This window comes from Crocodylus siamensis, chromosome 12, assembly GCF_052110815.1.
Source record: "Crocodylus siamensis isolate JL-2025a chromosome 12, ASM5211081v1, whole genome shotgun sequence".
NCBI classification, from domain to species: domain Eukaryota; kingdom Metazoa; phylum Chordata; order Crocodylia; family Crocodylidae; genus Crocodylus; species Crocodylus siamensis.
Window position 1 is genome coordinate 37,066,788 of NC_143406.1, and position 14,281 is coordinate 37,081,068.

The following is a 14,281-nucleotide window of genomic DNA, read 5'->3' on the forward strand; positions in this document are numbered from 1 at the left end:
TAAAACCAAAATATTTGCAACTACAAAATGAATGGCTTCTCATGTAAGAAAAATACAAATCCATGCTTTTCTTTTAAAGGAAGAAACCACGTACCATATAATTATCTCTGCCATATTCTCCACCCCCTCCTTCTAATGATAGGCAAAGTGCACTGTTATGAATTCTTAATGTTACTTCATTCCTCTTACACATAAAACCTCTTTACCAAGTTGATAGCCCTCTTTATTATGGAAATGCATGGAGAGCCAGAGCCATAATGCCAGGTACCGTCACTGACAAAGCAGCATGTAAACCTGGGAAGAGGAAACAGTTTATTATCAGAAGACTCCTAAAAGATTGTATGTCCTGTTGAAAAACAAACATGTATCCAGATTTAACAGAATAATCTCAGATAATGCCCACATCATGCCTATTCTCCCTAACAATTATTTCTGACCTTCCAATATATGTTTCATGGATTAATGATTGCATTTTTAATGGTAAACATGCTGTAAAACAATGTGGCTCTGTTTTTGATTTTACTTGGTTTTGATGGTGTAAATCAGGAGTAATGTCACGGCAGGCAGGTCAACCTAGAAGCTCTCTAAACAATGACAAAATCACTTCATTTCTGCTTTTAGAATTCCTTTTGTTTTCTGTGTGCATTGAGGTTTTACTGGATGTTTGGGTGAGTTCTAGACCATCATATTTTCTTCTCCAATTACGAGGTACAGAAAGGTACTTACCAAAGCTGAGAGAGAAACTGCTGTCTACGAGAAACTCAAAACCTGCAGGAGTGGAAGAAAAAATTACCAGTTGGTAGATAATTAGTCAATATTCCATAAGAAGCAATCCATGGCACCCTTTTTGACATGTAAAAATCCCCAGTCCACTTCATATTAACTCTTCTGCATAGCTATGTGATATTACATTGCTATCTGTGCATATTCATTTGTTTCTACCACTGCATCTGACTAACTGCATCATCCTCATCGTGAATGACTCGTGCCCTTGGTGGCTGGGGGCGCACAGCGGTGGTGGGAGCGCACCAGCAGGAGCGGTGGGAGCCTGGCGGCGGTAAGCAGGGGAGCTCCTGCAGCTGCCGCTGGTGCTGTCGGCAGCAGGATGGGGGTGGTGCTGCCAGCAGCGGTGGTGGCCAGCAGGGATTACGGACCACCTGCGGACACCACCAACACCAGGTGGGGAGCAGCAGCTGCCCACGGGTGCTGCCGACAGTGTCAGCAGCACCCTTTTGTAGGGGGTGCACCCCCACGCATTGCCCCTGATCCTAATGCCCAATTCAGAAGTGGGTGGACCAGTGGAGCAATCTGTCTGTATTCAGATATACTTGCTTGGTAACTTGCTCTATGCTCTTCTATCCTACACTTCCATGGAGACATCTTTTTAACTATTCTTTTAAAACCTAATATTGATTTACTCTGCTCTGATGAATTTAAAGGAGCAAACTGGGCTTCTGTAAGCCCAGCTTGAATTGATTTTAGAAATATCCATGCACCAAATTGCATCAACAGCTAAATTTACTTAAAATCATACTTGTTGGCTTAAACTGGTGCACCTTCCTGTGTTTACACTAAGCAAAGGAGTATGGAGCTTTGAGCTGGTTAAAACTACACAGCTGTCGTGTTGCTGGTATCTCTTACCTTGGCGGGCAATGGGTCCCACTTCCAAAGCGTAGGTCTCAACTTGTTGCTGCCCAGTATGACTTCTTCTGGAGCAGGACTGCAAAGAGCAAATCCAATTAGAGACTCTTCAGTGGTGTTTACAATGCAGCATTTATTAATAATGGAAAAATGTCCTTGCCTCAATGAACTACAATTTCTGATTGTCATAAATGCACTTACAGGTTTGCATGCTTCAGTGCTGGCATCGCAGAGATGTATTTGGCAGTGTAGGTAAACAAGGTTATGGTTCCCAACAAACTTAAACATCTGAAGGGAAAACTGTCCTTGAGTTGAGACACCATTTTCTTCTACTGATATAGTAGAGTCCTGTCTGTTTGGACACCTGAAAGAAAAGCTGTTATAACCATGCTATAATGATAACTTGAATTTCAGATGATTTAGCAGTCAGCATTTGTTATGCATTTCAGATGCTACAGTATAAATAGCTCATAAAGAGTGTTGTATATTAAATTTACCAAGTGTTGGCAGGTTAAAAAAGAACAGGTTAATTTAAAGTAAGCAGGTAACTTAAATTGTGTGAAGGTAAACATTTAGGAACTGATTTCCTTTCTTAGGGAAGTTACCAGCTCCCAAAGCCAGTCACCTACTAACTAGGTAATTTGATATGTATAATGTACCACTGCCAGAGGGTATTACACAGAAAGGAGGAGATTGACTGACTGTTGGGAAAGAGAACTACATCAAAATGCTTCAGGCTGAGCAGGTCCTGTTTCATCTTATCTCTGTGATCTGTCCCACCTGCCATAACATAACAGGTTTGCTGGGCTGTGACTCCTCCTCAGGCCAAGCCAATGACAGAAATATATGAAGGTCTGAGTGGTTCCTATAGCAAAGCTGGACCAGCAACCAGGAGGAAACTGGTAAACCGTCAGGAGTGCTTGGTGCATATGAGTAGCAGAGGAAAGGGCAATAACAGCATTTTAAAATTGCCTGTCCGTGAGACTTCATTTTCTAACTGCCGTGGACAGTTTCAAACTGCTTTTGAAAACAGAACTTTCTCCTGAGTAGAAATTCTCTTATTCATTTTGGGGGGACAGTCTGTGATTTTGACATTCTTTCCACAAAAACAGTTGTCTCCTTGTCCCTCTGATGATACAATAATAATCGCCAGAGAAGAGCCTCGGGCAAGATTTGTCCTAGTCAGGCCACAGATTTAATGACTTTCTTCTCTCTCAGGAAAAGAGGACTGGAAAGGGCCTCCTGCCCCGTCAAGTCCAGTCCATTACACACAGTCAGTTGACATGCTGATAGAAAGAGGCAAGATCCTTTGCATATCAGCCTTACCCATCTTGAATGATGAAATACTTGGTCAGATCAGTAGCATTTTTTGCAGGGGTAGCATAACAACTCTCCATCAGCAAGACAAACTGGGATGTGTCTCCATCTTCAAACATTATGCCTACATATAGCATGTCATCTGTTGATAACACAACCTTTGAGCCTTCAAAAGGCGAAGTGTAATTTTGATCCCTGTACAGAGCCATTTGCACTGTGAACATTCCAGTGCCGCCAGTGCTGATATTGATGGAACTAAAACAACAAAAGAATTGTTTTTAAACCAAAAAGCAACTTGTGGGGAGAGAAAATATAATATGACCGTAAGGGATATATCAGGTAATTAGTGACAGTGCCAGACAGCAGCCAGCTACCCCGGCAAGGAAAAATAATTTGTTGCTGTTCAAAAATATTACTACTCTAAGAGACAAGTTTAAACTTACTTCATTAGCACTAAGTTTTGGATTTTCACTATGCACACTGTATCCTTACTACACACTCCATTTCAAAACTGAGATCCACTAGTCCAGGAGCTACTGGTGACTGTTTTGGCCCTTGGCACAAGGTAGAGCAGCCATAGGGTTCGGCTGGAATGGCTCCATTTGGGCTATTCTTCTGGCCCAGGACTAGTTCAAGGGGCATAGCTCATTCCAGCAACACTGAGTCCCAGTGATGATATATCACTATATCCATGTGGAGTGGAACAGCTGCTGTTGTACTAGGTTGGCCAGTTTTACAGCAACAGGTGATTATCCCCCCACCCCTGCTCTTTCTCCCACAAGCCAGAAATACTTAAACAGTACTTTGAAGCATCTTTTTACTGTTCTTGTACTACCAGAACATTGCACAAAATAGAGAGTATGAGCATGGCTTCAGTGCCTCTCCTTGACACAACATCCACCATGGTAGCTCAAACATAAATGGGAATATCATTTGTCTAGATGAGTATCTCCTCATTAATATACAATCCCATACCTTATAACAGGCTCAATGGCTGTTTTAAGACTGAGTTTCATATCCAGTGGGTAGGAGCAGTAAAAATTAATATTTATTTCATTGTCTCTAACAATAATCCCATCTGCCAGATAAAGAGTGTTGCTGTAGGTGGCATGTGTTGCATTTTTCTGTGGGAAAAAATTAAGCCATTATAGCTTCTGCAGTTTGTAGATTGATATGCTACAGTATCTGACTTCATCATTCTCCAAGCTTTCATCTTGTTACAAGTAGGGGGAAAAGGAACAAGCAAGCAAATTCTTCTCAGTGGGCACATCTACACGTGCACATTTACTGTGCAGTAACTAAAATTACTGAGCAGTTCAGGCACATTTGTACATGTGCATACTAGGGCTATGCAAAGCTTTAGTCCCTGATTCGATTCGGTGGAGATTCCATCTAATTTGGTGGCCAAATCATTGAATCTGAATTGAATCAGGAGACCCTTTAGTCTCTCTGACTCGAATCGGAACCCTCCAAATCAATTCGGGGAGATTCAGAAAGGTTTGGAGATTTGGACGTAGACACAGCTTTTTCCTACATACCTCAAGGTATCAGGCGGCTCGTGAATGCTGCGATGGTGGGGTAGGTGGAGAGTCCAACAGGTGTGCGATGGGCTCCCCAGCATGCTTAGCAGCAGACCTGGAAGTGGACTAGAAACACTTTGGGTTCACTTCTGGGTCCACCAGGGAGCATGCCATGGGGGGCCCCCGCACTCCCTCAGCTCAGTGACTGGTGCCTCCTGGGTCTGGGGGGGCACCTGGGGTCCCCCTGTGGCTGATCACCAAGCCAGAGAGACACCGGGGGGGGCCCCCAGCACACTCTTGCGGACCCAGAAGTGGTCTGGAAGTACTTCCAGTCCACTTCCAGGTTCACCACAAAGCACGTGGGGGGGGGCCCCCTTGCCCTCCTGTTGGACGGTCCATCCACCCCAGCATTGCAACATTCATGATCCACACCTGGTACCTCAAGGTACATAGAAAAAACATTTGAAGTGGTGTCTATGGCCAAATCGCTGTTTCTCTGAATCAGCATTGAATCATCAAATTTGGATTTGGCTGAATTGAATCGGGGAGAGTGATCTGAATCAATAAATTGAATCTCAGTCCCCAGTTCAGGCTGAATCTGAATCGCATATGGACCATTTCACACGCCCCTAGTGCATATCTATACTGTGCAGTAAATATGGTGACTTACTCCAACTTAAGGGTAAATTTGTTACCTGCACCTTAATACCTGCACATCTAGACACCAGCCTATTCCTGCTTACTGCTCAGTAATTTACTGCACAGTAAATTTAAGCTGGGGTAAATGCATATGTAGACATGCCCAGTAAGGTCTTGCAATTAATTATCTTAACCCCTTATTCTTCTGTTTCTTGTCTTATCTCTCAAAATCTTTAATGATGAGTTTTCTCTTATTAATCTTAATTGATCATATCACAGTTGTGCTTCAAGGCTCTTAAATAGATCAGGGCTCCTTTGTGCTAAGCATTGCACAAACATACATTGAGACTGGTACCTCAAACTACCTGAAATCTAAATGAGAAAAACAAAGGAGAGGAGGAGAAGCAGAAAGAAGTGAAATGAATTGCCAGAGGTCACTTAGCAGGTTAATAAGAAGAAGAAGAAGAAGAAATCCAAGTCACTACCTCCCAGGATGAAGCCCTGACTAATAGGCTTAGGGAATGAGCATCATCTTATCTGAGGTTTCAAGGATGAGAGAGACTGCACCAACTTTTTTTCGTTTTTTAGCCCCTGACTGGTACATTCACTTGTTGACTCAAATACAGTCATGCAGGGGTTTTCAACCTTTTTAAATAAGTGTACCCCCAGCAGCCCCCTTTTTAGTAAGTATACCCCACGGTGGAGGGTGGCAAGCAGCCAGATACCGAGCTGGGGTGGGGTGGGGTGGTGAGCAGCTGGACACCAAACAAGGGCATGGTAAGTGGCAGAGTGGTGATAGCACAGAGTCTGTGCAGCTCTGCTCTCGCCCTACCCCATCCCTGCTCCTGTGAGGTAGCAGCGCAGGGTGGTGGTACTCAATCCCCGCCCACCCCCCCACACTTCCTGGGACCTTTCAAAGTACCCCCAGGGGTATGTGTACCCCCAGTTGACAAACCCTGCTGTTTCTGTCTTTTTTATAAGAGGCATACTGTACATTATGGAGAAGAGACATCTAAAAGAGACCTACCGTTAGCAGTGTTCCACACTTTCCAGCCTGCGTTGGAGTCACCACTGACACCAAACTTCTATTGTTATGCTCCTCAAAGCCAGCACACTTATCGTCTTTCAAGTACATGATTATTTCTTGGAATCCAGCGTTTTCCAGTTGGCACTTACTAAGCGACACCTTGATTTGACTTGTACCACAATCTAGCTCAGGTTGCAAACTTCTGATATCTTAAAACACAGTAAAAGGACTAGATGTTGCTTGGTATTATCAAGGAAAACTCTTGCTTTGTATATCAGTGATTACCTTGTAATCCATGATTAGTATTAAGGGAGTGAATTGGATCTGTGTTGGTCCCTCACTCTTATGCTTTGTAGGGTTTGCTCTGTCACTTCCACCTTACTGATAACTTTAGTGGGATTTTTTAATAACAAACTGAAATGTTTTGTTGAAGACTGAGTGCAGTAGAATGGGAAGTAAACTGAGTATCTGTGGGTGTGTCTACACATGCATATTAATGTGATGCAATAAACTCTGGTGCTTATCACACTGGAGTTTATTGTTCCTGGGCATGTGTTTACATGTGGACCCAGGAGTACAGCAGGTTGAGTCGGGTGGGAACAGCTCCAGTTGGCAGGGGGCCTGGGGGATCAGCCTGCCAGCCCAGGACTGCTCCTTCCCAGCTCAACATGCTCCGGAGGGGCTGGCTGGAGCATGAGGGCACTTCAGCAGGGGGCTAGCCAGCAGGCATCCTCCACATTGAAGCACCTCATGCCCCAACCAGCTGGGGCAGCATCTACACATGTGCTGTTAAAAAACTCTGCATCAGGATGGTACTTGTATTAGTTTACTCCAACCTAATAGGGGTGCATGTGTAGATGCATGACATTTACTGGGCAGTTATTTAGTCTACTGCACAGCAAATGTCTCATGAAGACATACCCTGCATGTTTTTAAATATATCCCTAAATTCAAAGTGAAGTACTTGTAGGACTGTAGAAGAACAGCATTGTGGAATGTAAGGGAAGAGATATTTAATCAGGACAGTTAGTCCACAGCTTTAACAGGCTGACTTCAGTCATGAGGTTGCTTGCTGGAAAATGATACAGTCATAACTCTGCATTCTCCTTGCCTTTTGTAATGAAGGAACCCCCAGAAAAAGAGCAGATTTTGCAGTCCCCAAGTCCTGGTCCTGGAATCCTTTCTGACACTTTGCAAGTTATGCAGGTTTGAGCAAGAGGCTTGTTGCAGCCTGTCCCTGTATACACTCCATGAGTGAAGTCCTTGCCCCATTGAAGTCAATGAGAATTTGGCCACTGACTTCACTGGTTCCAAGAATTTACCCTGTGCACCCAGATGCATCTAGGTGATCCTAGCAAGTTTTGAAGCCTGTACACATACATGTAAAGGGAAAAAAATCATTTTCCTCTATCTTTATGTAGGTAATAAGATGTTTTTCTGCTTTTTGGTAGTCTGTTCAACTTACATACCTGTGTTGTTGGATTCCTTTCTGCAGTAACAACCCCAGCTTCCATTTACGAGCTTACATTCCTCATCTGCGTTACAAGAGCATGGGTTGCCAACATAGGCAGGATCTAAAAGGTCAGACAGGTAAAGGGAAAGAGATTTAACAGGTGTACTGGTGTTTTATTTGTAGAAGGAAAACATTAAACCCCAAACAGTTCCAAGTGACTCACCTGTGCAGTACGTCAAAGAACAGGTTGGTGTTCCACTAAATTTATATACAAAATATCCATCAGGGCAAGCCTTTATCTGTACGGCAATTGACCAATAGCAGCACGTATTTGACCAGTGGGCGCAAGCATTACGAGTGACTATCCCAGCATCGCTGGAAGGGTGTGATCCATCTAACCACAGTGGTGCATCAGTGTTGCACCTGTATATTGGTACACAGGCTTCTGGCATGCGCTCCCCACCTATGCCTATAAATCGATACCAGCCTACTTTGTCACTATCACAGTTGCTTCCGGACCCATAGGAGGTGCTGCGCCAGTAATTGTCAAGGACTTTGTAATTTGAACAAGGGTCAGCACAGATGCGGGATGCATCAATTTTGAAGCAGTCAGCTCCAAAGTCACAGGATTCTAGAGTGCAGTTCTCTGCACTGCAGGAATAGCCATCGCCAGCAAACCCCTGGGGACAAGAGCAGGAATAGCTGCCATTGTGGTTAGTGCACATTGCTAATGAATGGCAGCGGTTTAAGTTGGGGGTAGAGCATTCATCAATATCTCTACAGCCACCCTCTGAGGAAAGCAGGAACCCACTGGGGCACTGGCAGATGTATGAGCCCAAGGTATTTACACAGGCGCCTGCTGGACACAGGTTCAAACCAGGAAAGGCACATTCATCCACATCGGAACAACTGAAGCCATTGCCAGCGAACCCATCTTTGCACACGCATTTTCGAAGGCCATCGTTCTCCTCACAGGTGGCATTGCTATGACAGTCTGAGCAGCGAGCTGAAGCTGTTTAAGCACAAATACAGAGAACTGACTTATTTGTGAGCTTCACAAGCTTTGTTCATTTAAACAAACTGTCCAAGGAAATTGGTGCAAGTTCTGTGCCCCTATTGGGAGCAGTGATTCATCAAAGAAACATGCAAGTGATAATCAGATGTGCGACATGTGTGTCAATAAAACTGTCTGTAAAGATAAGCCAAATTCATTCAGTATTTAGGGTGCAGCTATCCTTGGTTGTAGTAGGTATTGCTGGTGCTTATATCACATCTGAATCGCTCTCCTAAAGTAGAATGGTTTTCAAGCATGGCACCTGGGAAACCTTGCTTTTTCTTGTGTAAATGGCACTTTGTTCAAACAGTATATTATTTGTGAGTGCAGGTTTTCCATTTGCATAGACAATATGCCAGGTAAGGAAGACCTGGGATTATTGAATCCAGAGAAGAGAGGCCTGAGGGGTGAATTCAAATCCCCCCAAAAAAGAGGATGCTAATGAGGTATTTATTGTGTCCACAAGGAACTGGTTTAAACTGCAATGAAGGAAAAGTGAAGTCAGTAAAGATCTTTCCACTAACTTCAGTGGTGATAAGGTGAGACCATATGGGGTCATGTTTGGAAAGCAGCCTTCAAGCCATGATAAAAAGAATAGCCTAGAAACTAAGTAACGTACAACAAAGAGTACCCAAAATGTTGGGGTCCTGTGGCCCAATCCTGTAGGGTTCTGAGTACTCAAATGCCCACTGATATAAATGAGAGCTGAAGACTGTTCTTCTTTAAGAATTGGGCCCTCAGTTTATTTAAAATCAAACTGAACTTCCTGGTGTCCTACAGACATTTCTGTAGATGCTTCAAGTTTGTACCACTGTAATCTACTCCCATTGAAGCCAATGGCAAAACTCCAATTTGCTTCGCTAAGAGACTTTTTATGCACGTGGGATAAGCATGAGTCAGAAGGAAAAACTAGTATATATACTCTTGACTAATAAGTGCAGAAAGTGAAAGGATTGGTCATGTATGAACAAAAGATCAAAACATGTATGCTAAGTAGTGTCTTGAACTGGTTTTACTTACATATTGTTGTTTCTGAAGACATGTAACACTGAAGGCCAGCTAACAGCAGGCTGAGATAAAAAAGACCCTGCATGTTTAGTTTTATTATCTATGGTAGAAAATAAAGAGATGTTAATATTACAGGTTAAATCTTCAATTTATTTAATTTCACTTTGCAACCTGGCTTGCACGCTGACCTACCTGTCCTTGGATCTGTATTACAGTAATTGGCTATAAAACTTCTGAGACTCTCCAGCCCCTGAAGGCTATGAGAGGTGCAAGTTCTCAAAAAGTCCCAAAATACGGCCATTCTGTACAATAGCCCAATCCTGCTCCAACTGAGGTGAATGGAAGATTTGAGATAAATTCAAAGAGAGGAGGATTAAGGTTTAGAATTTTTTTTAGGAACTTTAATTTTTGATTTCTGTGAGCAATTGAGGAAATCAGCGCAAGAAGTTTGTGAACATAATTGATGTTGATTAATTTAAAATACCAGCTAATTATTTTAACACTTTTTTCCCTACATCTACAGAGTTAATTTTACCTCAGAGTTATCAGTTTTAGCAAATTCTATTTCTAACGTGTTTAGATCCCCCAATGAACAGTGCAATAAAGATAGAGCTGGGCAAATAGCAGACTTTTCAATTTCCCTCTCCCTCCCCTGCAAACTAGCAATTTGGCAAGTTTTAACATGAATTCACAAAATATTTGAGTCACCAAATTTGTATTTTTCACCAAAAAAAAAAAAAAGATTATTTTTCTCAGAAAATTATGCGTATGGAGTTGACCCAGAGCCTCTGAAATGGAATGGGATATTCCCACTGATAGCACTGGGTCTTGAATCGGGTTCTACTCATGTGAAAAAAGGGAAGAGGAGCCACATGATGATTTTAAATTGGCAAATATCCTCATTAACAGGCTTCTAGACTGCCTCAGACTTTTGAAGGATGAATGACTGGTTGTAGCATACACGCACAAATGTACTAAGAATATGAGTATATTAGTGCCATTCTTCCTATCACTTCTCCATAGTTCAGTTTGTAATCTCATCAATCTGTCCACCTCTATTTTAGATATTTACTTGACCCTCATTACCATTGTACCTGAGTGCCTCAGTTTTTAATGCATTTATCCTCCCACCACCCTTTTGCACTTGAAGCATACTTTCCAATCTGAGACAGTTGGCAGAAACCAAGGCACTCACCTGACATGATGGTAGACGACAGTCATTGTATTTCTCTCAAGTCTTTGGTCAACCAATTTAAAGCCCCGTTCATAAATAGTACCTCACTCTTACTCTGGATGTCTCATTCAGAAATCTTAAACTACTTTACGATGTAACTGAAGCATCATTATTTCCTTTTTGGAGGTGGAGAAACCGAGACAGTGAGAGGAAGTCACTTTCTAGTGTCATCCTAGACAAGTTCTCTGTCCAGCAGTCCGCACCCCCTTTGAGTGCAGCACTTCCTTACCTTGCAATCTTGACACTATCCTTTTTTAGATACTTTTATATCAGAAAATAAACAAAATTGTTAACAGTAGAAGTTTCCAGTAACAAAATTTGGTAATTTGATATCATGTTAATTGCAAATCCGATTGGGGAAAAAGGAATAGAAATTTTTATGAGTCTCTGGCTTCTCTGGCAGTGTAATATTTCCTTGATTCTTAGCAACAAACATTTATATTCTTAATATGTTATACCAATGATTCCTAAACACGAAGCCATATAGAGAAGCTACTGGGGCTTGGCTTATGCTATATAAACAATTAACAGTCAGTGGGCTTTTACTTACCTGAAGGTGAAAAAACAAAGCTGTGTGTTCAATCTTATTTCCCCCTTTTATACCTTCTGCAGTGGGAAATTTGACGTCAGACGTTTCATCAGCTATATTTGTAGTGTCATTGCACACACAAAAAAGAGAAAGCCACTCTCATTTATCTTACTCTTTTCCTGGTTGTGTGGTTTTTCCTGCATTACTAAAAGGCCATAATATGATTGACAGGTTGGATCAGACACTTGAGGAAACAAAAGGCTTATTAATTCTTACCATGGCCTAGGAGATGCCATAATGCAAGTGAATTATATAACACTGGCAGATGGTGGTGGTCTTCCCAGGGACAGCAGCAAGGCCTTGTCAGGCTGAACTTGAATAGCAAATATTCACACAAAGGAACGCAGCACCACAGTGAGCACTCAGTGCTGGTCCTATCCTGTGAAGATGATTATGAATCCTTGGTGAACGCCAGCACAAATCTCTTCAATCTGCTTTCCCTAGCACTGTGTATGTTTAAAACAAGCATTCCCAAAACAAAGCCTTACACTGCATACATAATGAAGGTGCTTTGTACCTGGTCTAGATGCTGTGGGGATGCACAAAAAAAGAAGTGAGAGAGGAATCCTTCTCTCCAGTCATGGGACTGGGTGTGGTAACCCTAGTGGGTAGAAGGCATCCTTTCCATAGGGCTGAAAGGGCAGGGCAGAAGTTCCTGATCCTCCACGCTTGCCTCCCACCAGGGTATTAGCAAACAGGGTGACTCCTCCTGGGCAAGGTTCCCTCTAAGGTGCGCGCGTGCACAGCTGTGCACAACTAAAAGTCTGGCCGCGCACAGCCTTTTCAAGGTCACGCTCCAGGAGAGGAGCTGAAGGTCGGCTCCTAGGTGAGGTGGGGGCAGGAGCCTGGTGCGGGCTCCATTGGCTCCGGGGAAGTGCTCCGCTCCCCTGCTTCGCCTCGGGGAGTGAGGACGCACGTGGCATCAGGGCCAGGGAGTGGAGCACTTCCTCAGAGCTAGCAGAGCCCATGCCAGCCCCCGACTCCGGCCTCCATCCCTGCCTTGCCTCACCCTGGGGAGGAGCCACTGCCTGCCCCAAGTGAGGCTCCAGTGGCTCCAGGACACTGCTCCACTCCCCCACATTGCCCTGGGGAGCAAGGAGGCATGTGGCATCTGGGGAGCAGAGCTGGGGAGCAGAGAAGTGTCCCAGAGCCAGAGGAGCCTCATTTGGGGCAGGCAGTGGCTCCTCCCCAAGGTGAGGCAAGACAGGGATGGAGGCTGGAGCAGAGGGCTGGCACGGCCTCTGCCAGCTGCAGGGAAGTGCTCCACTCCCTGCCTCTGATGCGGGGGAGAGGAGCTCCAGCTCCAGCCTCTGGGCCCAGCCTCTTGGCTCCAGCCTCCAGCCCCCTGGCCCCAGCCTCTCAGCTCCAGCCCCCAGTCCCAGCCTCCGGCCCCCAGCTTCTCTGCTCCAGCCTCCAGCCCTCAGCCCCCTTCAGTAAGTGTCCCACACCAGACCAAGGCGGTGCACTCACGGACTGAGGCAGCGCGCTCACGGACCGCTACTCCTTAGAGGGGATGTTGCTCCTGAGCTAGTAGGTTTAAAGCTTTGTGCCCAGAGAGGAGAGCTGTGGTCTTCTCAGTCTGCTACCCAACAGCAAGGACAAGCCCCAGCTGCCCTGAGTAGCAAGAACAGTAACCAGATATGAAACCAAGTGCAGAAGGGATGCTTGATGATTCCTAAAGATTCATTGCCTAAAGATCAGTATAAGGATGTAGCAAAAGAGGATTCATGTAAGAGAGAAAAGTATCTTCTTCAGGTGCACCCTGACCTGTGGATGTGTTTCCTTGCACACTTGAGACAATATGCATTATTACTAGGTTCTGCTTGGAAGGCGAATGGGTGATAACCATGAACTTGAGAATGCTTAATGATCCAGAAGTTACAAATGAGCCTGTGCAAAATAAAAAATTAATAACAGACAGGTTTCTGCCAATTCTCACAGCAAACAGCTCCTAACTCTGCATTCTGAACTCAATAGGACTGCCGGTGTGGGAGCAAAGGTGTCAGTCAGCATCTTATGCTGTTTGGCAGGTGACTGTGTTTTCTTCTCTAATTTTCAGTTCCTGATCTCAAGTGAAGAGTTGAGTGTTTGAAACTTGGATTCTTCATATGAAATATTGCTTTATTTTTTTTTTTTAATATAATGGCTGTATTTAATACAAAGAACAATAATCGCTTTATTTGGAGAGCTGACAAATCAAATGCGGAGTTCACTTAATGGTCAAAGAAAACTATTTTTCTGAATGTCAAATTCCTGTTTCCCATTCAAAGGTTGTACAAAATGTCCTGCCTAAACCTGTTTGCTTGAAACATACCTTTTAAAGAAAAGGAGTCTAAAGAATTTTGGCATATGATGAGAAAATACAGTTCTGGATAAAATGATAGTTGTTGCATTCAACTATTCCTTCTTTGTGTTGGCTGTGTGTGAATGGTGCTAATTCTTTATGTAAATCTTTGTCTTTCAGTAAAGAATAGCTCCAAATGAGACCTCAAAGGAGGCACAAGCATCAAATTTAGATAAAATCAAAAGTAAATAAACTAACTCTGTGGTTGGAACTTGAACCTTTTTTATAGGTGTATGATAACATGGGATTTATTTTCAACTTGAGCTAGTCAAGGAAAGTACCAGCCTTCCCCAAGTTCTCACTGGGCGCATCTACATGAGACATTTTACTAAGCAGTAGAGCAAATTACTACTCAATTAGTGTCACCATCTACCTGTGCAGATGCTTACTAGGTAGTAAATTGCTCTACTCAGGAGTTAATTTGCTACCTGTACATACAAGTAGCAAATTAACTC

General features: G+C 43.6%; 1 protein-coding gene across 1 annotated transcript; it reads right to left on the reverse strand.

Moving 5' to 3' along the window:
• Nucleotides 1-226: 226 nt before the first annotated feature.
• On the reverse strand, nucleotides 227-10,861 carry UMOD (uromodulin). The gene is made up of 10 exons (XM_090024693.1): nucleotides 10,855-10,861; nucleotides 7,821-8,609; nucleotides 7,614-7,718; nucleotides 6,145-6,353; nucleotides 3,934-4,082; nucleotides 2,968-3,213; nucleotides 1,843-2,005; nucleotides 1,642-1,720; nucleotides 727-768; nucleotides 227-294 (listed from the first exon to the last, which is right to left on the reverse strand). The coding sequence occupies exons 1-10, from the start codon at nucleotides 10,859-10,861 to the stop codon at nucleotides 227-229; spliced, it is 1,857 nt and encodes a 618-aa protein (XP_089880819.1).
• Nucleotides 10,862-14,281: the final 3,420 nt, after the last annotated feature.

Bases quoted from the DNA above. Each gene is read 5' to 3' on its own strand.
- UMOD (XM_090024693.1), bottom strand. The intron at 3,214-3,933 runs GTATGGGATTGT...TTGTTGTTTTAG, and splicing joins GCCATTGAGCCTGTTATAAG to TTCCATCAATATCAGCACTG. The intron at 295-726 runs GTAAGTACCTTT...TCCTCTTCCCAG, and splicing joins CAGTTTCTCTCTCAGCTTTG to GTTTACATGCTGCTTTGTCA.